Source organism: Rhipicephalus microplus, chromosome 3 (assembly GCF_043290135.1).
Source record: "Rhipicephalus microplus isolate Deutch F79 chromosome 3, USDA_Rmic, whole genome shotgun sequence".
NCBI classification, from domain to species: Eukaryota; Metazoa; Arthropoda; class Arachnida; order Ixodida; family Ixodidae; genus Rhipicephalus; species Rhipicephalus microplus.
The window spans coordinates 164,446,456-164,471,880 of NC_134702.1; the positions used below are offsets into that span (position 1 = coordinate 164,446,456).

The 25,425-nt window shown below is 44.8% G+C and overlaps 1 protein-coding gene across 3 annotated transcripts; it reads right to left on the reverse strand.

The window, feature by feature from the left end:
- Nucleotides 1–3,179: 3,179 nt before the first annotated feature.
- LOC119184725 (glutathione S-transferase 1) lies at nucleotides 3,180–22,258 on the reverse strand. Of its 3 annotated transcripts, none has more exons than XR_012894409.1 (6): nucleotides 21,977–22,257; nucleotides 19,688–19,746; nucleotides 18,037–18,178; nucleotides 15,478–15,648; nucleotides 14,221–14,319; nucleotides 6,041–6,179 (listed from the first exon to the last, which is right to left on the reverse strand). XR_012894409.1 is itself a non-coding variant. In XM_075890447.1 (5 exons), the coding sequence occupies exons 1-5, from the start codon at nucleotides 22,115–22,117 to the stop codon at nucleotides 6,042–6,044; spliced, it is 651 nt and encodes a 216-aa protein (XP_075746562.1). In that variant the 5' UTR covers nucleotides 22,118–22,245; the 3' UTR covers nucleotides 3,180–6,041. The 3 variants fall into 3 exon arrangements, 1 of the variants encoding a protein (XP_075746562.1); XR_012894410.1 differs by lacking the exon at nucleotides 6,041–6,179 and adding an exon at nucleotides 7,084–7,257 and having other exon boundaries at nucleotides 21,977–22,258; XM_075890447.1 differs by lacking the exon at nucleotides 14,221–14,319 and having other exon boundaries at nucleotides 3,180–6,179; nucleotides 21,977–22,245.
- Nucleotides 22,259–25,425: the final 3,167 nt, after the last annotated feature.

Consider the following 25,425-nt stretch of genomic DNA (forward strand, 5'->3'; position numbering starts at 1 on the left):
TTTATCTGCCACTATTGTGCATGCTAAAACGCATTCATGCCGTTCACCTGCGTTCATACTCCGCCAGCAAGGTTTGCTGCACAGTGGCTTAAGCGATCGCCTTCTAAGCGCGGCTTCCCGGGTTGCAACACCGATGTATTAGTACAAATTCATTTTATTGTACTCACTTAGATGTATATTAAAATGCGACAATTGACCAGCGTGTCATGTCGTCCGCACGAGTGATAGAAAAAATAATCACTCGATGTCTTCAGCATGACGATGTCACAAAGCCTTAATGATTGGGGTGTAATTGGGATGTCATAGTGACATCACAGACAAGTGACGTGACGCGATTTCACATGATGGCGTCACATTAAAATTGATCACATGCAGTCTCAACTTTATAAACAAGGGGCTCATCATGTAGGCAGGGCAAAACTGGGTTAGGCACCTGCGATTCTAGGGGCAATTCAAGATCACTTTAGAGAAAGCAAAGCTTGAGAGAGTGGTGATCCAGGACCAGTATATCGACTGACAAGAAAGAAAATATTCCAGTCTTCTTAGGGGTGACCATAAGGGAGGCTGTCAGTTTGAGAGATTGGAGATTGAAAACATCTCTATGAGACCAGTCTACTGAGAATGATTACTACGGATTATGTTCTCTGCAGTAATTGTAATACAAACATGAGGGAAGAAACTGGGTTAAAAACACAGCTTCCCGCTAGCAAAGAGCGACCCTTCAGCCTTTCAATAACGTTTCCGAGGCTCTGCTTATTGAGCTAAACCCGCACTCATCCTGTCGTCCACTTTATGGGCTATATCTGCGAACCTAAATGTAGAAGTGTTAATCAGTGCCACTTGTAGCCATGATGGTGAGTATGAAACCATTTTGTTTCTGACTGCCGCCGTCACGGAGTGCGGGATAGTTTCACGAACTGGTAGCTGACAAATAATTCTCCACATACTACCTGAAGCCATGAAGCCTGCCAGACCAAGATCTACATTTTGAATTAAAGCCTTTACACCATTGGGAACTAACATCTGCAGGAGTACCACCGCCATAGCTTGTGGAGCAGTGGATGTGCTATTGAGAGGTGGCAAGTTTAGTTCCTGCAGACAGAAGTTACCTATTCATCCGCTTTAAATTCTTTAAATTTACACCAAAGTTATTACAAATAACTTCGCTGGCCTTGATTGTCGCTCTATTTTTTTTCCCGTGTTTTGTCTAACGAAGTAATATTAGGCCTTAAATCCTCATTTTTTTCAATAGGTCTGCAATATGTACTCATATAGGTGCAGCCTGCGTTGAACGGTTTGAAACACGGCGAGAAAAGGACATGAACACCAGAGAAATTTAGTGCGCACTGCAACGCTGACTTGCAAATGATATTTATATGAATCTATAGACCTAAAGTCAAGGAGGAGGAGGAGGGCAGGACAAGGAGGTCGTACATTTAAGTAACCTAGATGGGAGCAGTTTCACAAAAGACGACGGTAATAAACAGCCATCATGAATCCAAGATAACATGTGTTGCCCTCCCTTTCCACCCCCTTGCGCATCTACGCAAAAGTTTATAGCGAAAGCTCTTATGAGATCACACGCAGTTGACCGCCGCCGCCGCCGCCACTGACGGTGTCCGTAAACACATCGCACGAAGTTATAGCGAAAACCTAGCACCAAAGTGGGGCTTGAACCCGGGTCTGCTGACTGCCAGCCTAGTATTCTACCACTGAGCTACGCTCGTACTTGTGACTTATCGGCAAACTTGCCTTAGGCATGTTCAATGTCGAGAAAGCAATCGCGTTAATATGACTTATAAAGCGCTTTAAAACAGCGAAAGAACAACCAGTCATTGCACAATGCTAATAGCGTAACAAGAGGACGGTGTAAGGCTTCAACACATTACAAAAACTTGTTCTTGTTCCCCTATTAGCTGTGGCACATACCCACTTCAGCCATAATTGCTCATCGTCGTCAGCCACTGCATGAACAATTCGCTCGAAATTCTTTGCTAGTAATTAACGTATACGACGCTTCTCAGAAGAATAACGAAAAATAGCGTAGCGAATGCCAGCTTACTACGCAGAAATTTATTATTAATTTCCTAGTAGGTATGAAGCAAGTGTGCTTGCAGTAGTTACCCAATGTGTGTTTTGAAAAGCCTTTGAAAGGCCGCGTTTCTAGATTTCGCTGAGACGGTAGTGTGCCTTCCACGCAGGCTTGGCATTTTTAGTTCAGCAACCAAGTGTCCAAAAAATATCAACTCGCTGTCATGTAAAATGATGCAGGAGGTGCTAATTTGCCGCTCACAACTATTCTACTCTCTAATCTCAATGATGGCTGTCCTTTTTTTTAATGTTTAAAGCCGTTGATGCAGGCGGCGACCACTTCTCGTGTCCATGCAGCTATTGCTTCCTGTTTCAAGATGTTTGAGAACCATCAACTAGTACAGTTGACGTTTCTACGACAGTGCACTGAAGGCTAAATATAATGATAACGTTACTTCGTCATCTCATCGTAAGAGTGACATGCTCTGCCGAAAAATCTATATCGCCCTGAAATTTAAACCACAGTCTGATTTCGCCGGGTGATCGAACGTGAACGCACATCACTCACGAATGTGCTGGCTACACTGCATGTTATCAATGATTTTTTTTCACGCGATGACATTTCTTATTTAGATATAACTGTACTGGAAGAAACTCTACCATGCAAGGATGCTTCCCACTGACGCAACAACTATGAAGTTGTCGTCATGTGACTTCATGAAACTACATAAGCTTGAATATGGAGCACCTGATATTATTTATTAGCATAAATCAAATAGACCACATTTCAAATAATTTTAATTTAGATGCACGGCAGTATGTGAGCATAGCTTCCACACGTATTTCAAATGAATGTTTGCGTGCCTTAATTACGCTCGCGTTAATCATTGACGTTATAACTAGAAAATAATATTTGTCTTGATCATCACAATCAACGCACAAAAAAGATAAAAACAGAAACAAGTGAATGACACTATTTGTCTTGGTCCGTCTGTGTTAAAGCAAACTTGAAATAAATACAAGTGGTGTTTACTCGATCCCGTGAGTGCTAAAGTATTAGCAGCGCTAAATAGACTAGACATATTTTGCCCACTGCAATAAGTATAAAATATATGCTTCCTATAAAATACATTGAATCACAATACACGTAAGCATGACACCGAGTTTATTTTTGTCTTTATGAAGGTGTCCCTACTCAGCACTTGAGAGTTGAATGCAGTGGCAGCGCAGCCTTGCAGCGTTTTATTTTAGTGGAGAAGAAAGCATGCCTGCTAGAATAATTTGTCATAGCGTGCAAGATCGTTGCGTTAGACTGTATTTGAATAATGCATGTCGCCGAGGGGCATACCATGATAGAGGTTCTTTCAAAACGATATGGATTTCATCAAAAATATGGCATTCATTAGTCGCATGCATCTACCAAGTTTTTCTGAATACGACGAAGTTTTCCAACTGCGTGCTTTTATCAACAAATAAACGAGTCGTTCCCACCATGTCCTGTATGCTACCACAAACGGCTACCTAAGATTTACCATATCGTAAAATTTGATTAATAATATATCTGACTAGTGATTCCCCAACACACACTGAATTCTTCTTCGCAGCACTGTCAGGGTCGCCTGAAACGGTGTGTAGCTTGGGGACAACGTTGGCATGTAAAAACGTTTGTATGCAAGTAATAGGAAACATTGATTGATATGTGAGGTTCAACGTCCCAAAACCAGCATGTGATTATGAGAGACGCCGTAGCGGAGGGCACCGGAAATTTCGACCACCTGGAGTTCTTTAACGTGCACCCATATCTGAGCACACAGGCCAACAGCATTTTCGCCTCCATCAAAATGGACACCGCCGCAGTCGGGATTCAATCCTGCAAACTGAGGGTCAACAGCTGGGTACTTTTGTCACTAGACCACAACGGCGGCGTGCAATAGGATAGATTAACAAATACAAGAAAGTGATCAGGCTACAATTCTTCGTACTAAAGTAAAATAGTAAAATAGCATACGAAATAATTGACAGGGAGTAGAAATACCATAGAACCTCCAAGTACAGCTTTAGCTGTGCTACATCTACGTATGACCACAGGAATTCATCACGCAGCAATCATTACCTCGAATCGACCACTGTTTTTTTTTTTTGGCAAATTAATATTGTGAAGCTGCCTCAAAACAAGTTTTTTTTTCAGCTGTGGATCTTCAAACCTTTATTCAGGCATCGAACCACACTAGCGCATCAAGGAATTTCACATCCACAATATACATTCCTAGGAACATATTAAACTCTATAGCGTAACAGAGCTTGGTTCGCTGAAATTGTAGTGTCCTATTCACCGTAAGTTGGGAATAAAAATGAGTATTGTCTTTCAGCGAAAATGCAAGATAGCTGCAAATAAAAGACCAAATTTAAAGATCTTAAATTCGGTCTGAGAGCGATTGTAGCCCAAAACTCCTCCCTCCGTGGAAAAAGATGTTTTACCACACATCTATGTCCGTACTTGAAGTTGTATGAGCGCACACACCCACGTAAGTTGGCACATGCGTGAACTTTCACACAATCGCAAACACAATCACGTGCACACACACTCAGAAAAAATACAAGCAAACACACACTCACACAGAAAAACATGTGCAAACACACCCACAAAAGCACACACACACACACTTACACAAACACACACACGCGCGCGCACACACACACATATTCACACGTGCACACACAGTCACACAAACACACACGTGCGCATGCACACACGCACAAAGACACACACATACACACATGGACGCGTACAGACATGAACACAAGCACACACACGCACACAAACAACATGCGTACTCACAAACACACACACAGACGCACATACACAAATACACATGCACACACGTGCGCACGCACAAACAGAGAAACACACACACAAATACACGCACACAAAACACATACACGTGCGCACACACAAACACACGCACACACACACGCTCACTCACAAACGCACACACCTGCGTGCACACAGACAATTGAGAACACTGGGTGCGTAAGGGAAGGGGCCGCCGTGACAACTTTTGTTAGTAAAAGGAAAGGGGTATTCTGTGAAAAACAAGCGGAAGAAGTGGGGAGGGGGAGGGGAAGACGTAGGAGGGTTGACTGAACATCGAAGCCGTTCGGTAACCAGAGAGTATAAGGTAGCAGTAAGGCCAGTGCAAAGCTACGTGTCCGTTTTGATGACTCATTACGTTTGCTTAAAGTTTCAGGATTAACGTTTATCAGTCTTTACACATCTATGACTTCGTAGGCTCGAGACACCCTTAACGAGCATTGGGGTTTAACGTCCCAAAACAATGTCTTGACTATGAGTAACGCCATAGTTGACGGCTCCGAGAATTTCGACCATCTAGTGGTTTTCAACGTACGCTTAAAACGAAGCATATGGGCCTCGGAGCTTTTTCGCCTCCATGAAAAATCTGTCCCCTATGGCGGTAATGAGATGTCGCGACGAGCGGGTGATCAACGGAGCGCCGTAACCGCCAGATCACAATGGCGATTTTAACACACCCAGTAGCAAACACTTAAATGAACGTTATCTCGACATGCAACTGACCGGCAAAGTAATATTTATTTGTTCAAGCTGAACCTAGATTCTGGCTCAAAGTATTTGTATGGCTCAAGCTGCACGTCAGAAAATATCAGGTGTTCATGTGATTTTAAATAAAAGATCTATATGTGCCCACTGTGCCAAATTCTGATAATACATGGCATAATTCTTTACATTCTTTTAAGAGAAACAGTATAACAACAATTTATTATTGTCTAGTGAGAAACCCCAAGAACTCCTCTCTATAACGTAACTTTTAGCAAAATAAACCATTTAAAAAAATAGCCTTGGCACACCATCAAAAAAAAATATCAAGGCTGATTGAAGCGTTCAAGCCATGCTGGCGTCTATGTGAGCATTGTGTTCAGAAGAAGAATTTTCTCGGTTTTCCCCGACCCAGGATAAGGTGCTTAGGGCACACTCATTGCAGAGAAGCCCAGTGCTGCTTGACGAAGCCAATGGTAGGCCTGTAAATCTCCTCGAAGTAAGGGAGCTCCGATTCCATGCGTTCATAGTAGCTAGCCAGCTTCGGGAACTTGGCGTGGTCGATGCAGTCGATCTGCAAACAAGAAGTGCCAGCTCTTAATACGTTGAACGATACAAAGTAGTTTATTGGTCGATAACAGTGATTTAGCATTTTTTTCTGTTTTACCACTTCAAAAACCGAGGAAAGAGAAAGCGTACGGAAATTCATGGCGATAATAAGACAAAACAGAACGGCACTACGAAAAAGTAAAAAAGGTGAGCACTGACTGCCATCCCAGGCAATATTACCAGTTCCTCAGAAAATTGTTACCGTACTTTGTATTCTGGCGAGCAGAATATTTAGGTCTGTATCCCGAAGTATAGTACATCGGAGACTAAGATGAATGTATGTGAAATATGCATAAGTAGATTCTTGCTCGCGCTAATGAAGAGGCATTTTCATTACTTCATAAGATGTTATATTTAGAGCAAAAAGGAAATTTTTGCAGATACGCGCATCATATGCGAGGACCCAGAAAACTGTGGAGCTTGTAGCACTACTTTTCTTTTTAACTCCGTTCCCTCACTTCTCTTCCCACTCTTTTATTGCGATAGCAAGTATATGAACACTCTCGGCTGGATTTCGCTGCCGGCGTCAGCGTCGACGTCGATTATTTTGTTTTCAGAATTGCCAGCAAGATTGCTCAGGAAGCACGTGTCGCGCTCTAATCTCCCAGGCGTACTTTTCTGCACTCTGAGAAGGGGAGCGATGCTCCCTCGCGCGCCCTTATCTCGCGGTAGAGAGAAGGAGAGGAGCGTACGTCTTTGCTGGCCTCGGCCTTAACCTGGAACGATTCTGTCGTAGTTACCAGGCGCATTTAGTCACTGCAACCATTGTAGTTTCCGTTTGCGAAAAGCGCGCTTTTCAGACGCAGCAAAGGAGCAACTGAGGCAATTATTCGCGTGTATCTGTACCTATGAGTACGTTTTGTGCGTGATTTGTGCGTGCGAAACGTGGGGCACGTTTTTATTTGCTTTTCATTCTCCTCGGGAAAATCCAGTTTGTTGCTGTCACAATTATTTTTTCGCTTTTGCGACCAAGCTGTGACGCAAGACAGTGTCATGTTTTACAATCTCTCATCCTCCCTTTTCTTCTTCTCACCCCTGATGGCCTGCACAAATGAAACATGGGCGAGTAAACAAGTGGTAACAGAAGAGTGTCTAAGAGCTTATTGTTAATTAGATAGAAAACGCGAAAATATACAGGCTGTTTCAACAAATGTGCCCAATTCCTTAAAAAAAAAAAAACAGGAAAATGTGATATTTATTTGCTGTCTTCACAGTTGATTTTTATGTAATGGCAGGCATCTTAAGTCGCTCGAAGCCATGATTTGAGATTGTAATTGAGAAAGTCATGTTATTTACCTTTAAGCAGAAATAAGCAGAAGATGCGTCCCAACAACGAAGAAAATTCCAAAACACAGTGTTTTTTTCAGAATTCATAAAAAATATGCAAGGGCACAAGAATTGAAAAAGTCAAGTGAACTAGTTCTACGTGCTTTACGTCTGTTTGTGCTACGTAAAAGATATTTTTGATATATAGCTTCGGTAGCTGTTAGCTCGATCGCGAATTTACGAGAACATGCTCTTTTAAAATGGCGTTCATGAACCAGCGATGCTTCTCAACTTTTTCTTGACGAAAAATATTTTAGGGGCGAAGCTCCTTAAGGCTTGGGTCTGAATATCCTCCAATGTATGTAGTAGTAGTAGTAGTAGTAGTAGTAGTAGTAGTAGTAGTAGTAGTAGTAGTAGTAGTAGTAGTAGTAGTAGTAGTAGTAGTATAGTAGTAAGCAGCCACCGGTGACCCAGGACGCACGGATGAATGGACAGACAGACTAGCAGATGGACGGACGGATGGATGGACCTACGGACGGATGGAGGCAGGAAGAGATGGATGGACGGACGCACGGGCAGACGGACGGGCAGACGGACGGATGGATGCATGGATGGACGCACTGACGGTCGCGAGAAGCATGGACGGGCTGATGGACGTTTCGCCCTACTCATCATCATTTACTCTGTGGATGTGCTGCGATTTTCCTTATTTGAAAATCAAATAAGATTTCGCACTGTTTGGTCATACCGGCATCATATACAAAATTAAAAAAAAGAAATCAGAAATATAAAGTATTTCCCGTTTATTTTTTCATTTTTCGTAGAATCGACCCCTTCCCCCCCCCCCCCCCCATGAACGCAAGGCATCAGTTAGTGCTCGTCCCTGTCTTCTGTGCCATTGTCTTTTGCGTGCAGCCTATCTTCTTAGAAGTTTGAACTATATACGTCAATCCACAGAAAACTCAACTAACATCAATCAAGCAGGGCAAATAAGACCTAAACAAGGAAGGTAACAATTGGGACGTTAAACGCCACATATCAATCAAATCAAGGAAGGTAACAAGACACTGCTTTACACTAGGTGGTAGAAACATTTATTGCCACTGTGTAGCGTGGGGGCCGAGCCCCCTCATGGCACGTGGGTGCACCCTCGCAGTGAGGAGGCACCCTTACAAAGCAAAGGAAAGCCCTTGAAGTGCGATCCTCTTCATGGCGCACGAGATGATCCGGCGCTGATCGAACGCAGAAGTGCTGGTCATGATGGTCTCCCAGTATGACACTGCCACAGCCGGAGGTGGGGGATGTGGGAAGGTGGGACATGTGAGGAGGATGTGGAGGAAGTCTCCTGGTTTGTCGCAAAGTTTGCATGAAGAGGGGAAATGGTCTGGGTAACGGGCGTTTAGTAATACGGGGTATGGAGCAGTTCGAGTTTGTAGGCGTCGCCAATGTGTGGCCTGCGCTATGTTTAGGGATGGGGCTGGGGGTGCGTATATTCTTCGTTGTTCCCGGTAATACGATAGAATATCACGAAAAGAGAGCAAGCGCTCCTCGACCTGTGGAGGGGGCTCCATTTCTCCTGCCCGGAATGTGAGACCTCGGGCTAGAGAATGAGCCTCCTCGTTGCCAAGGAGGCCGGCATGTGCTGGCGTCCAGATCAGGGTTGTGGAGCACTGAGGCTGCCAGAAGCGTAGCAAGCGAGCAGCGCTACATGATATCAGGCCATTGGCGTAGTTAAGAATAGCTGATTTCGAGTCGCTAATGATAGTGGTGGCAGGTGTGGAGATGAGAGCAAGCGCGATGGCTGCCTCTTCTGCCTCTGTGGAGGAATTTGTGACAATTGAGCAAGAAGTTAGGAGATTTGCCTGATTGTCAGCCACCGCAAGGGCCATGCGGGATCTTGACGCATATTCCGCTGCGTCAACGTAGACTACATTCTGGTCCTCGCCATATTGTCTCTGGAGGGCCCGGGCCCTTGCCTTTCTGCGTTTCTCGTCGCGCACAGGATGCATGTTCTTGGGAATGGGCGGTACGTTTAGGTGAGAGCGGAGGTTAGAAGAAAGAGGGACCCTTCCAGGTGATTCTGTTATTGGGGATAAGTCTAATTGGGTCAAAAGAGCGCGGCCACTCACCGAATTAGACAGACGACATATTTGTGCCGTAAAGGTGGCTTCAGCGAGTTCCTCAAATGTATTATGTACACCAAGTTTGAAGAGTCTGTCATTGGATGTGCTTGGGGGAAGGCGTAGAGCTGTTTTTGTGCAACTTCGTAGAAGCGCGTTAATGCGGTCTCTCTCTTTTTGTCGGAGAGGTAGGTATGGGAGGGCATACGTGGTGCGGCTGACGATGTAAGCCTGGGTGAGGCGAAGCGTGTTTCGCTCGCGTAGGCCAGCCCGACGGTTCGCTATGCGACGAATCAGCCGAATGGTCTGCTGAGCATGTGTTTGGAGAGTCCTGATGACTTCTCCATGTGCGCCATGTGAGTAGAGTACTAGCCCTAGCACCCGAATTTTTGAGACAAGTGGGATGGGGTGGGCACCTAGCGTGAGAGAGATAGGGGGAATGGCTGAAGCATGCTGCTTCGGTCGGTAAAGAAAGAGCTCTGATTTGGAAGGGGAGCAGGTAAGGCCACGTTCTCGAACATATGTGTCGATGGTGGTTAGTGCCAACTGTAAGTGTTCTTCTATTTCGGCGTCACTACCACGGTTTGCCCAGACGGTGATGTCGTCGGCATAGAAGCTGAAGTGGATGTCGGGGATCTGACCCAGTTTTTGGGGCAGATGTAGAAGTGCTATGTTAAAAAGAATAGGTGAGAGGACTGCTCCCTGGGGCGTACCACGGGCTCCAAGCGTGATGCCTGGCAGGCTGTGATCGCCAAAGGTAAGTGTTGCTGTGCGGTGGCTGAGGAAGTCGCGGACGTAGTTGTACATCTTTACGCCGACTCCCAGGGTTATAAGGTTCTCTAGAATAGCTGAGTGCGCAACGTTGTCAAATGCCTTTGTTAGATCTACTCCTAAGATAGCTCTGGTATCGCAGGTTTGAGAGTCAAGAATGTGATGTTTTAGTTGTAGGAAAACGTCCTGTGTGGAAAGTCCAGGGCGAAATCCAAACATGCAAGCAGGCAAGAGATTCTTGCCTTCTAGGTACTGGCAGAGCCTGGTTTGGAGTACGTGCTCCATGAGTTTGCCGACACAAGAAGTGAGGGATATGGGCCTGAGGTTAGACGTAAGGAGAGGTTTCCCAGGTTTGGGTATAAAGACAACCTTGGCCTCTTTCCATTGTGGTGGGAGGATGCCCCTTAGCCAGCACTCATTAAAGTATTCAGTAAGCTCGGCAATTGATTGGTCGTCGAGATTACGGAGTGCTTTGTTGTGAATATTGTCCGGACCGGGGGCTGAGGAAGTGTTTAGTTTCTGTAGTTCGGCTTGAACTTCGGCTACTGTAATGGGTTGGTCGAGGAGCTCATTAGGAGGACCTGTATAATCGGGATACAATACGGCAGGGTATGTTGGGAAGTACTGATTTCGAAGTTCCTGTAGTAGTTCTGGTGGAGGTTTATCGCAAGTATGTAGGAGTTTGGTGAGGTTGTGTCTTTGGGTAGTCTTTGACTGAGTTGGGTCAATTAAGTGTCCGAACAAATTCCAAGTCTGAGGCATACTCATATTGCCATCTAATTTGTTGCAAAGCGATTCCCAGTTCTGTCGCGAAAGAGTGGCTGCATGGGTCTCTATCTCTTTGCTCAGGCGGGCCAGGCGACGTCTAAGAGTTCGGTTCCAACGCTGGCTTTGCCAGCGTCGTTCTAGGCTTGTTTTAGCGTCCCATAAATGTAGGAGACGAGAGTCAACTGTGTCGCTTGGGCAGTCCTCTCGTACTAGACGAGTTGCGGATCGGACATCACTCCGGAGTTGTTCTGACCATTCAGTGATGTCCGTGATAGAGGCGTGGGTGCGTGTTGCCCTATAAGTGCGGAAAAAATCCCAGTTGGTAAAAGTGGAACCTCTGAGAACCCTGCGGGGTAGTTGCATATTTAAGAGAATTTCGATAATGTAATGGTCACTACCCAAATTCTCTTGTGTGTTGCACCATGTGGCATGAGGGAGGCGATGTGCGAACGAGAGATCTGGTGTAGTGTCCTTGCAGACACTATTCCCTATGCGTGTCGGAAAGGCAGAATCGGTGAGCAGTGAGAGGCCGGCTTGCTGCGCTGCTAACCACACCCGACGTCCTTTTGGTGTGTCGCGCGGATAACCCCAGGCTGTATGTGGGGCATTGAAATCTCCCACGACGAGTAGGGGGCACTTATTGGCTATGCGTTTCGCGAGCGTAAAGAGGCGCTGGAAGTTGCCCTGTAAGCACTTAGGGCTGCTGTATACATTCAGGATGAAGAGGCTTTTAGCTCTGGCATGTTGCGGCACAAGCTCAATTAAGAGGTGATCAATGTCTTGGACTGCTAAACAGTGGGAGATGGTGGTGATTGAGCGATTAATTAGAAACGCCACCCGAGAGGGTGTAGGGGATGTGGGTGTAATAGAAGTATAGCCGGGTAAGGTTAGGGGGTTGGAGGGTTCTTGTAGGGCAAGGATATCGGGTCCCGCAGCGCAAGATAGCAGTTGGTGGACAACATGACGCTTCTGGCCAAAACCTCGGCAGTTCCACTGCCAGAGTGTCAGATTACGGTTTAGAGCTGCCATCATGAGAATTGAGAAGGGGCGTAGCCGCCGCGCAAGGTTGGGAGTCGTTAGTGACGTCAGGGAGTGGATTGTCTTGCCCTTCAGTTGCTTTGGGCTTCTTGCGTTTACTTGGGGTGAGATCCCGTTTTGCAAGGCATGTTGCGAACAAATTGAGCTGTGATTCAAGATTGTTGTAGCGGTCAGTTAATGTTTGAGCTAAAGCATCAAGACGATGATTAAGTGCTGCATTGTCTGTTGTTACACGGATTACCGCATCTTGGAGCGTTGTGCATTCCTGATTGATGCTGGTGATACCTTCCTGCAATTTTGCCTCAAAACGAGCAGTAAAAGACTCAAGCATGGTTGGAATATCGGCTAGTGAGCTGTGTGTTGAGGGACGCGGGGTAATGTCCTGATTTGTGTGCCGAGGAAATGCCGTGTCGATATCTAACTCAAGCGAATCAGAGCAGGATGTCGCGTTGACATGGCTGGGTGGGAAAGACATGCTAGAGGTGTTGGGTGGGTTGTGCGCAGGAGTTTGGGATGTAGTAGGAGTTGGGGTAGGTGGAGTGGCATGGCTTGTGGCGAGAGTACTTATCTGGGTCTCCAGCTTCGCGATGTGTTCTCGAAGGGCAGCGGCTTCAGCTCGGGCTGCTTGAGCTTCTGCTTTGGCTGCCGCTGCCTCCTCCCGAGACTTGGCCAGAGCGTCTTGCAGACTGGAAGTCACTGTTGATGATAGTGCGTTCTTGTAGGGCGAACGGGGAGGGCCCCAATCTTGTTTAAGCGGCTCGGTCCAGGCTTGCTTGGGTTGGCTGAGTTGGCTGGGCTGAGTGGGTCCCGCTGACAACTGGGGGAAGTTGTCCCCGTGTGGAACCGGTTCTTGTCGCTGCGTTTGAGGTTGCTTTGTCGTTTTGCGTGGCTGGTGAAGGTTGCGTCCTTTGCATGAACCAGTGCCGGTAAGATGAGGGCCCTCGCACAGAATGCACTTAGGCGTGCAAGGAGGTTCCTGGGGTGAGTGTTGGCTGCCACAGCGTGGGCAAAGATTAGTCTTGGGGCTTGGGCATACGTCGTGACGATGGCCCGGTAGTCTGCAGTTCGTACAAGCATCCGGACTTCCGCGGTATGGAGTACAGCGGTGAATGGCTCCCATGTATTTAATGGAATGTGGCACCTCATTGGCGTCGAAGGTGATGAGAATGGAGTGCGTCTTCCCCATTCGTCGGGCTGCGAGTATAGAGTATTCAGGATTCCGTTTGACCAGGTCTTCGTACAGCTGGGTTGGCGTCTCGTCGTCAAAGGCGTTTGAGATGACCCCTCTTGTAGCTCCTGGTGGGGGTGCCACGTAAGCCATGCAGGGGTAAGCATGGCCACCAATGGTGAGTGAAGTCAGCGTCTTTAGGAGCTCGGCTGCGGCGGAGTGTGTTGTAGCTGCCGTGAATGTATTATTAGTGGGGTGTATGCGCAGGCAGAAATCATCGGGCAGAGTGGTTTGAAGTGCGGCCTGCACTGCCTTCATGAGTCGAGGCGTTGGGACATCTAGGAGTCGCAGTTGACCTCGCGGACGAACAACGACGCGAATAGCGTTCGGTGGGAGTGGCGGCAGTTGCTTGCTGCGTTTTACAATGATGCGCGTCTCCTTGGTAGCAGGTGGTAGGTGGGTTGGCGTCTTGCCTCTTCCAGTTGCAGCTGCTTCGACGCGCATGGCGTTCGGGTTGGTCTCCTTGACGGTAGCGTTGGGTTGCGAAAGTGGTTTCTGTGAACAGGCTGGTCGAGACGCATAGGCTTTGTAGAGAACTGGTGTCCAATTGCCTGCCTGGAGCTCTTCAGCGGAGATGGTGTGGCCCTCAACCGTTACTTCCATAATAACGGGAGGCGTTGCTGCCAGTGTCGACGAAGGAGCGGAGTCTCAGAGAGGCTTAGCTCGGATGCTCAGCGTCTCGGTTCACTAATTGTTGCACACAGAACGTCGGAGCTTGCCCGGAATGGGCGTCGTCTCTGTCTTCCTCAGACCCTTATGTCGCTGTTCGAACAGGCTAGTGACCGCAGGAAAGGTTGGTAAAGAGTAGCACGTACCGTTTGCCGGAGCCGACGTTGCAGGCATCCGCTCACGTTGGCCCCCTAGCGGCCAGTCCCCTGCTTTACACTAGATCAAGCACTGTGGACAAAAGGTTGCTGCAACAGGAAAGAAAGTTGGGCTAGTTGGTAGATATGCAGTGTTAGTGCTGTGTGTTCTTGCCTTCATTGTCTACCTCTATATTCACTGTATACCCAATAGCCCTATTTTACCACTAGGCCAGCTATCTCTCCTGATTACGTGACACGTATTCTAGGGAAGTATAGCAAACAAGCACAGAAAAATGTTTGTACATTTCCTCTATTGTAAAATATGCTTGAATAAAAGGTGCTGAACGTCATTTTTTTCAATCAATGTAAAATTTGAAAGTTCATATTTTCAATAAAAATAATTGCTAATAAGAGGGCAATAGAGGCTAGTCGGTGGATTTTCACGCTTGTGATGCGCTGCAGAGTAAGAAAAAAAAAACAGGAACGACACAAATTGATGCGTAAACTAGCGACTATTCTTTTTATCGTGAACAGCCTTATGTGTATGCAAAAAGAAAAAGATGGGAAGAGCATGCAGTGAGAGAAAACAGAATACGGAAATCAAAAACACATCTGGGCGTTAAACAATTTCACTGAAACGTATCGAGAGATACATACGCAGCGGCATGGTTTGCAATCAAAAGCTTTTTTTTTTCCTCAGAGAGAGAGAGCAATCAATGTGCTAACGTACGCTTCACTGCTATGCATGCAAAAAGCTTCCGTAAACTATCACTGTCGTATCAAAAGATCGCGCAAGAGCTTTTGCGCCGGAAAACATCGCTAGCAACTTACATTCTGCATATTCTGTCTTCTATCACTGAATTCACCTCCCCTATTTTCTTTTTTCCCGTACATAAAGCTGTTCACGATCAAAATAAAGTAGTAGTCACTTGTTAGTTTGCACATCACTCTGTGTCGTCGCTGTTTTTTTTTTCCTTACCTTGCAGCGCATCACGAGTATTCAGAAACCACGAGAAGCTACAAAGTATCGAAGGCTAGAGTGAAATTGCAAGTAATTATTCGCGCATGAATGCTACATCAATGTTAGAAAAATGTCACGGCGAAAATTATTTAACAAACAAGCTATCTTAGGAAGAACATTCCGCGGATTCGAACCACCTAGCTAACTTGTAGCAAAGGACCTCAAAACTAGAACACCATCGCATGTATAAGCGCTCGTTGGTTCCTGTTTCATATTATTCAAAGGCATTCATTTTCGCATCTTACCTCGAGCGCGAGAGTTAGGTGCGACACGATGGCGAGGTCAGCGAGAGTGAGCTTGTCGCCGACCGCATACTTGCCATCCCCGATGAGATGCTGGATACCCTTAATAACGTTTTCTTCGTAGGCAGTGACTTCTTCAGCAGTTGGCTTTGTCTTCAAGTAAAAACGAGGTCGCTGTGCAGAAAGTAAGCCGTGTAAACACTTAAACATTTCGTCATCGACATTTTTCAAGTTGTAACGTCATATGCCTCGTAACCTGTACTGGTATATTATAGGTGTGTACACGGTTCTTGAGCAGGAGAGGATAGTTTCTCGCAGTGCTTCCCATCCTATTAGGTCAATTTTTACGATTGACATTGCGCCTTTTCCTGTTCAGTGACTAGGACCTCCAACAGCGTACGCACGCTTATACAAACAAGTGCTAAATTTCCGTCGTAACTACCATTGTGTATTGTGAGTTTTCTTACGCTATAAGCACTCTTTCTTCCAATAAAAGGAATCAGGTGGAATCGAAATTGGCAATAAATATACATGTAAAACACGAAACCACAGACTTGTTGCTCTTCAATACTTAATATGCGAGAGCCCATTAGACAGTAAATACCGACAAAGTAGCTTGGTCAAAGCAGTGGGTTTCAGCCCGCTCTACCTGCAGTGAAGCTGCTTCGAATTATAGGCATGTTTTATTGCGATACAAGTTGTACGAAGACTACTTGCAAATTTTTCACATCATTGTCTCGTTCCACAAAAAGTGTGAAATTAAGACATCACCCTTAGCGTAGCACGTTCCACGTGTGATCAAAAGGTTCCGAAAGCTGTGCCCATGGGTATACGGTTCCAGTAGACATCAAACTAACTGTCCCTGCCCATGACGAGTGAAATATCAATAAAGGGTGCAGATGGGAGGTCGCGGTGCTCGGGCATAAAATAAAAACTTTGATCCAGTGGACATCGGTAAACAGATCCTGCACTTATATGTGCACTGCTCCCGGCATTCACTTTGCGCTGACGTGACAGCACGAAAATCGCTTCGCTCTTTGAAGCCGCCGTATTCCTTTACGTCATCGTTTTGTAGTATACGAGATTGGTTTCTGAAGCAGTTAGCCACCATTAGCCTTACTTCGTATATGGGTCTTATTTGCTGTGACAATCATTGCTTCATCCTTGTGGTGAAACAGTAAAATTTTCGGGTGAGAGGATAAGCCACAGCAATGTTTACTACCAACAGAATATCAGCAATGAGCCCACCCACACGGACTTGTATATATAAGAGTAAGATTTTGAGCGTATATAAAAGCTAGGCGCGAGCTTCCTTCTGCCTTTGTATTAGGCGAGGAATCCGCTTTCAAGCAGATGCGTATTCTTCCTAGTTTTCGCATATCATTGTGTAGTGTATGGATGTTCTGATAAGGAGATATGTGTATTCTCTTGCGTGGTGTCAGATGACAGTGAGTAAGTTTTCGTCGTTACCACCGTGGCTTACATACTAACGATAGTGAAACTTGAAGGGCCTGTTGGAGATGACGTACAGGAAACTTTTGAGCCAGTGGTGTGGCTACAATCTTCTCAAATATCAATAGTATATGTGGGCTCGGCAGCAAAAATTTCGCCGATTATCGTTCTGAAGCTCTGCAAGAATACGCAAATCTCCCTCTTTCTTATATTCAAATATCTTCAAAAGTACTTTTACGAAAACAAGCACATGCTTGGCTGCAACGGCATTGCACAACTTCAACAGCTTGTCAGAAAAAAGTTATAGGGATCAATAAAGAAGGCCGATATTGCACCACGAGCCACCGTGCACTTTCCCATTATAAGTGGTGATGTGCGACGTCATTGATGGTGCGTTTAGAATAATGTTGCATGATTACAGTAACAGGCTTGGCTACATGTATCGTTATTCTTAATTCACTATCCTTCAGCGACTCGTGATAGTTATGGATAAATTGTGTAAGCTCTTTCAAAACCACCTGCTATGCGTGCGGCTTTTCTTTTAGAGCATGCGCTCTTATGCTCACGAGGCAGGGATAGCAAAATCACTCTTTAGTGTGGTTATGAATTGATACACTCAGTCTATTTCGGCTAATATACTCAGTAGAACGGCTTCGTAATGTCTCGCTAGTTTCGCGAGCTTGATCCGTTTATTTTTAAAGCAAGGATCACAATGTACCGTTCCTGCATGTTTACAGCCCATATATTTTGACTCAAGTTTTACAGAAGTGAGGCCACGCACTTGAACTTATTTCATTTAGTCCTTGGCTGATGACTCAGCTGTAGTTAATAGCAACGACCTTTGAACGACGTGAGGTGCACCGCGTGGCATTGCAGTCGTGGGTAAAGAAGGCTGCGGTACACTGGCACACTTCAGAACGATGCGCTTGTTGTCGAAACGTGCTGAACGCTGATGGAACCTTGAAAACTCGTTATATGGTTAACTGATTCTACGAATGTTTCAACATTGTAGATAATTGGCCAACCAATATCACAAGCTATTTCTCTTGCATGTTCAAAAACTGTCTAGACCCTCGCTTCAATATGCTGACGAAAACGGAGGACACTTACGAAGAATACTGATGCCTGAGGATGGATAGTGCCCGAAAGTGCTGCCAGGGTCTGGTCTATGCGAGCCTTTGACTTGCTGTCTTCAGGGTAGAGATCGGACTTTGGGGCATACTTGCGCACCAGGTAGTAGGCAATTGCTATGCTGCGAAAGCAGAATTATGGTCCTTTCCATGACTAGAAACAAGTCACTGCTACTTAGCGGTAGTGCATATTTTCTCTTGGGAAAATATAAAGACGTAAATTTTCAGTGTCCTAAGCTGTCGTAACCCCTTTGCAAAGTAAGTCGGACTTACTTGGTAAAGGGCCCTCTTACTGCAGCCAGCAAGGAAATGATTTTGTATGGTAGCTTTACGACTGCGAGCAGCACTCGCGACTGAACATGTTCGGGCACCGAATTCACAGTCATGGTTGCTTTTTGTTGATGAGCTAAGGTATTCTTTGTCGGCTCGTCAGAGCTAACTGTTGCCTTGTTCTAGTTCAGCGTACTACCTACCATGTCTGGCACGATCGAGTACATCGCTTTGGAAATCAATACTTCTAGAAAGTGGCAAACATCCGGCTTTTATTGCAGAAGAAACAGCAAGATCGAGTGCCTTAAAGTTCGCAGAAATTGAGACGTCTTTTTCCATGCTGAAAAATTGCTGATAGAGCTAAGAGTATGATCGCATAAGACGGAGATCCATAATTTCGGCATGTGGTGCAAAAGTTGCCTGCAATTGACAAGCTTTTCAAATTTCCGTGAACGTGTAGTCTGAAATACCAGCGAAAATGACGTATTTGAAGTGCTCCATACTGAATTTATTACGAGTCTTGAAGCATAAGTTTTTTTGCTTGACGCCTTTATTCTGCCACAATATTACCGACAGAGCACCGTATGAATTTCGCAGGCAGTGCCTTCTATATTTTGGCTGTAATGATACCCCTTCGCGAGCATGCTGGAATTCTTCTTGCAAAACATTCGCATGCTTCCGAGAAAGAGTGGAGTTCTTAAAAGCAAATGTCTGAGAGTTGGTGAGTTCGTAGCAACTGTTACAACAAAGCGAAAGTTTTTCGAGAGCTCAGTCGTTGCGTGGTTCTCACTCTGCAGCATCACTCTGTGAGCATTTGGGTCGTCAATCTAAATAGTACTGGTAAGCGGCAAAACCTAAAAGGCTTACAGATGTCGTGCCACTTGTTCAAGGTTTGCCATCTATTGTCTGAGAAGAGTAGTTTGATTCAACATTTTAGCAAGCATAATCGTATTCTAAAAAAAGCTCGCATGCCTGTCTTCAGCAGTTTGAGCTGGAAAGACCACACCAATAGTGCAAATATAGAACCCCATGTTTGCTGACAACAGATGCATACCATGGTGATGAGAACTTGGCACGTGATAGTCAACATTAATACTAAATTTTTGCTGCTTTCGCTTTCTTACAGATAACAATTCTACCCACCCGTGCCCGTGTTCTATAAGATATGCAGTATCACTGTCAGAATACAACAGTAGGTAAATTCTCACGCTTTGTCATGCTACACTGAAACATATTGAAAGTGCTTAGCACTACATGCTCCATGGCACTACACGCAGTAGAGGTAAGTCAAATGCTCATGTTATTTGTGTTTAACCTCACTGCGTACAACCAGCTTTAAGCCGGACTACTTAAGAACTTACCTTTCGTAAACAATAAATCCTTCGTCATCAATGGCAGGAACCTTGTGGAAAGGGTTGACCTTTAAAAAAAAATAAAGTTGCTCTTACACGTGGATCACAAATTCAGAACAAGGAGATACATATATCACATTTATGCAGCGGTTTCGTCACGTCATGCGTTTTAAATTTTTTATTGGTGAGCTATTTTTCCAATGAAGTGATTCCGAATGTCTGCAGCGTTATGAACATTACAGATCACGATATTTCTATCCTATGACGATGACGAAGATGTTGCATGTTTGAGGCGATTCTCATATTTCTATTCCGTGCAGGCTAGCGAGAATGGGAAAATTTCTAAACATTTCGCTTAAAAGTATTTTGTTAAAACTATTTCACCAGCCACTCGAAACATATGCACGATAATTAAATTACAAAATGGGCTTTCGCCTCTTGTGAACGATTGAGGCTGTATCTAAAATAAAAACGTCGCACCCCGAAATAGTTAAGGGAAACATCAGGTCAATTCGATTCCTGCCCGCACCGCTAGCGGTGGAGGTCAGCAAATGAGAATCAGTAGTAGGAATCAATAAACGTGACTATTTTTATTTTTCGTAATTTGTAGTACTTTTGTTAATTCTTCATATTTTGTTCATATTTACAGCCGAGAATTATTCAAAGCCGAGCATTTCATGCCAGATATGGCACAAAATGCCTTGTTGCGAAACGAGAACCTAAACACAATTGAGGAAATAAGCTCAATTCGTAAACGAATGAGTGCAGTAACAGGCTATAAGTAGCGTGCCATTGAAGCGACGTAAGCAAGCTACAGTATAAACAACTATAGATATGATAGATAAGCACACTCTATTTAGACACACGGATACTGAGGAAATATGAAACGTAATTGACAAAGGCAAAATTACCTTAGCAAGGAATGTAGACAAGGTAGCCGATAATCACTCCCGAGAAGGCAACCGCGCAAGTAGAAAGCCGACAGTGGGATGGGCAGATATGAATAATAAGTGTGCGTGGAAAGAACGCGGTCGAAGCAAGAACAGGACCGGGTTAACGAGTGACGCATGGTCATCTTTTGCTCTGCAGTGAACGTAGGCAGGCTGACGATTGTGATTAGGATTCAACAAGCAGTATATCAGCTACAACAAAACATACAACCGCTTGGGCAAGTCGAGTTATGATCTTAGTCGGCGGACATGCAGAAAAAACTGCCAGGCCTATTCCCTTAACGAGTATCACTGTCCCAGCGAATGCTAGAAGAGCGGCCTTTCAGAGGCTTTTTAATACTGTGTGGGTGGCTGCTGCAAGCGCGCTTGCAAGGTACCTACTACGCCAATATTCATTGTGTATAAGGCAGGCATTATTCACTACGCCACCCTTCGTCATCTTCAGAGAAGCGTGGTATCTGCGGCAGACTTTTTGAAATTTATTGTGCTGACGCTGACTGGCGGTGAAGAATTACGCAAGAAGCTTTTGTGATACCCACAATCCCCTACTGTATATAGGTGTGCGCCACTCTTAATCGGTAAACAAGATCAATAGAGGCTTGGAGCATTAGACGACCCACTCGTTCCCCAATATACCTAATTTTACACTTGTTTGTTCTTTTGCTGTTCTATAACACTTTATTGCTGATATTAACGAGATTTCTTTTACGACAATAAGCCTGCCTTAAGAGTTCCAAGCACCGGCGTGGCTCTGCGGTACTATATTGGGCTGGCACACAAGGGACCCGAGCTCAAATCCCATTATCTTTTTGGTGTTTTTATTTACTGAGCTTTTCCTTATTTCCTGCGATATCGGTTATGGACAAATGAAAAGGCGGTGGTGATGGCACCGGTGGTGGACAATAGGCGGCGCGCGTGATCCGTTTGATAAAGAAAAAAAAACACTGTCAGTACTATTGAGAAACGTCGCCTGTAGTATAATTCTGATTTAGGTCAAACTACAGGTGCCTTCCTGTCTTCATTAGGTTTAAAGATGGGAAAATATTACATTTGAAAAGACAAATCGTTTAGACATTCTGGAGTGCAGATATTCAGAGAGCGAATGAATATCTTTATTTCGTTATTCATTAGGTGTCGTCTTCCGGGTGGCCTACCCCTCTAAAAAACCATAGGCTTTCACCACTTCGACAGCCCTCCCTACTAGCTGACGCTTATCTTCAAGGGTGGAGCTGGCTAATGCTCGCTCCAAAAACTCAGGTGTGTCTTATGGGCTGGGTGCACTAACAGATGAGTGTGTACAACTCCCTATTATATGGTAAAGCGTGCCCTGAAGTGCTTGCTAACTTACCTTGAGATATTCCTCACTGAGGTGCTCCTTGTTTGCTAAGTTCAAATTCTTGAGGTTGAGATCGACACCAATATGCTTGCCAACGCAGCGCACAAAGCCGCAGGGCGGGCTGCCAGGCAAGTTGTACAGAGTTATGGGCATATTGGCGACCACGGATCGTCTTCGATGGCTTGTTCTTTTGCGGCCAGTCAGTTGTTGCGCTTTATATCGGACAGCTGCACTCAAACACGGCGCTGCTGCGGGGGGTGTTACTGCAAGGCCTTCAACGCGGCAACACGTAAGCAACTCTCTTTCTCGATTCTCCACCGAGAGCGAGAACCGCTTATCGACCGACAGAGGACTTCGGTTTTTAGACTGCGAAGAATAGCTAGAAAACAGCGGGCTTTCAGGCGGACGATAAGAAGACTGATACTATACCACGGATACGAACAATCAACGCCTAGAGTAGGGCCAAAGCTATTAAGAGCGAGGCAAATTGCCATAGTGTTAGCTATATGTATGTTCGTTTATCTATTTGGGTTTGCAGCGGATATAGAAGGAGCCTGATATCCAAGCACTGACACACCGTAGGGAATGTCTTGAGTAGCTGCGAGACCAATGAATCTACGGCTGCTGTTTTCGTGTCTCGAGGGCTGCTCTGAAAAGCTTCGGGAGCCGGCGACGAATCTTTCGGAGCAGGAATACAATAGAAAATAGCATTTTCTTTGAATTTGTTCTCCTACAATACTTGAGAACAAGATACGTCATAATCGCGAGCGTGGCACTTCGCTTTTGGGAAAAATACATGTAATGTACGGTTTTTACTTCGAGATATGTGAGCGTATGAACCTAAATTATGCACCGATGCATCTGCGTTTCTCTGATCAGACAGTTTAAAAAGGAGGTCTTGTTGCAGCACATTCTCCCACCACAGGAACATAGCGACAAATAAATCTTCAAATAGACGAAAGCATGAACACCACTCAGCACCCAAGCAGTCTTAAAGTCTTAGAACTTGAGATGGGACAATCTTTGAATGAATATTTGACCGCAGTAAGGTTTCGAAAGCTTTGAAAGTAGCGTCAAAAATGTTCTTGCAAATGCTTGTATACTTCGTTTTGAGTGTGTTTACAGCCCATTGTCCTCCCAGCCCCCTCAACCCTCACACACACTGAGGTATGCACACACGTACTCGCCTCCAGCTGATATAAGTTGCTTGACGGTATCTTCAGCAGGCGGGACCGATAAAAAAAGGCAGCGTAAGCTCCAATTTCTCCATACGTTTTGAAAAGATAGCCGCGACCACACGGACAAAAGAAAGAAGTGAAGGCAACATAAAGCCCGAATAACATTTTTTTTCCAACTTCGTTTGTTTATTCCATTTTGTACGCATTGTCTTAACGAATGAATACTTACCACCTAGGTCAGTTCTCTGATATTTTAGTCTTGAAGCCGTACGTTTTTTTGCGAAGCCTTTCGGTGTAAATATCGCAGCGACAACGGCGCCAAAAAAGAACAAGATGACCAATAAAATGCAAGATTACAAAGTCTTGAGTACAGAACGAAGCTTTGGGCGAAATATTTTTGTGTGTGTGTGTTCGGCTGACGGTTCCCATGCCTTCCCGTCTATCGTTTGGGCGTTTTTCTTCACGTGCATTTAAATATCACAAGCTAATATGCCTGAAAGTCACCGTTTATCAGGCGTTACTTTTACGAGCGACACAGAAACCATGCATACAAGCGTTGCGCTCGTCAGGCACGAGGTTTTTGAAATTTCGGTATGTAAAACTAAAGAAAAATCAATTATTTTTTTTCTGCGCCCTCCTTCGTGGACAAGTCGCGGCCTCCCGCGACGATCTCTGTAACGACTAAGCGCGCCATGTTTAAATCAGTCAATGGCCGACGGGTGGGCGTGCCACGAGTGATTTTTGAGCGTCTTCTGTCATTTTTGAGATAAAAGAAATTTTTAGCTGACTTTATTAATTTATTGTTAATTACAGGTCACGTGCTGCGCTATGATATTTGGCTTTTTAGTTATAGGGAGCCTCTACTACCGATGGGCAGTGTTTTCTGACCTTGCTCAAAAGTATTGCAGGGCCCCTATCATACCTCTCAAAACATTACGCAAGAACCCTTGCGAGAATCAGGTGAGGAGTCACGCCCTTAAATTCAATAAAAATATAAACAGAAAGAACTCTTATGGTGTATATTTTCCTTAACTTAGGGATAATAAATGAGGGAAGCATGTTGCATTGAAACATAAATACATGTTGTGCAGTAGCAGTTCGAGCTTTGTGAGAGTAGGACTCTTGGAAAAACACAATTTCTTTAGGCTAGTTCATTAACAGAACATCGTCAGACTAGAGTAAGTTGTGAAGTAAGTTTGGCGTTTAATTATTAGTCAGCGCATTTTTTTTGTTGTTGTTGTCTATCTAGTAAATAAGAGTGAAAGCGAGGCTGTTAACTCTTGGTCATCAGCACCCTGCTTTCGGGTATATCCGAAAAAAAAAAGGTCAATACGCACCGGTAAAACTTTCTACAATGGGGATTCATAAAGGAAGCTATGATTTTAAAGCAGAATTTTCAACGTTCAAGGGTTATTTTCAAAGCTCAGAATCACCAAGTTAAAGATGTGCACGTGCATGAGTGTCAGCAGCCTGGCAATTTATACTTGGGACTCCTAGAACAAGCTTTGATGTAATACAAACAAACATTGGTGTTTCGCATTCAAGTATTATTTGTACTCGTACATATTTGTGTTTGAGCGTTTAAAACTACCAGACATATAAAACGTGCTTGTCGTCTTCGCATGTCTTGTGTGGAAGTGTTGTCTCATAATTTTTATCTAAGATTTCGGAGTATTGAACATACTATGCATAATAAAATTTCATTTTTTGGCTAGAAGGTGAGGGAAGCTGAGAGAAGAGCTGAGAAGTCATTTGAACGGCTCCTGCATTTCTCTTACCCCATATACTTTAGGGAGCCTACAGTATGCAATTGAACAGCTTAATTAACGGGCTAGAGACAAGAAGTAAAAGGAAGGAGAAACAGGATTATCAGCAACAATGCAAATCAGATTCATTGGAAATAAATGTAAGAAGGTCTCATTGCAACAAGCTGTACAAAAATAATTACACATTGAAAAAAAAGAATTGCAGATTTAGGGGAAATAAACTCGACAAACACCAGATTTTCGAGAAGTAAACTAAAAAAGCACTGCCTGTATTTGAAATATAAAAAAACCGCCAGGCCTCGCCGAACGCGCAAAAGAGTCACAGCGAAAGCTGGAAGAGCGGCCTTTCAGAGCCTTTTTTTTTCTTCTAAAAACTGTCTTTGGGTAACTGCTACTAGCACACATGCAGGGTACCCACTATGTCATACATCATAATTTTTGTTCAGTAGAGAGGCATTCACTGTCCCACCCTTCAGCATTCTTCGGGAAAGCGTGCTACCCGCTGAACACTTTCAAG

Bases quoted from the DNA above. Each gene is read 5' to 3' on its own strand.
- LOC119184725 (XM_075890447.1), bottom strand. From the start codon at position 22,117: ATGCCCATAACTCTGTACAACTTGCCTGGCAGCCCGCCCTGCGGCTTT. The intron at 18,179-19,687 runs GTAAGTTCTTAA...CTGCTTTCGCAG, and splicing joins GGATTTATTGTTTACGAAAG to CATAGCAATTGCCTACTACC. The intron at 15,649-18,036 runs GTAAGTGTCCTC...CTTTCTGCACAG, and splicing joins CTCAGGCATCAGTATTCTTC to CGACCTCGTTTTTACTTGAA.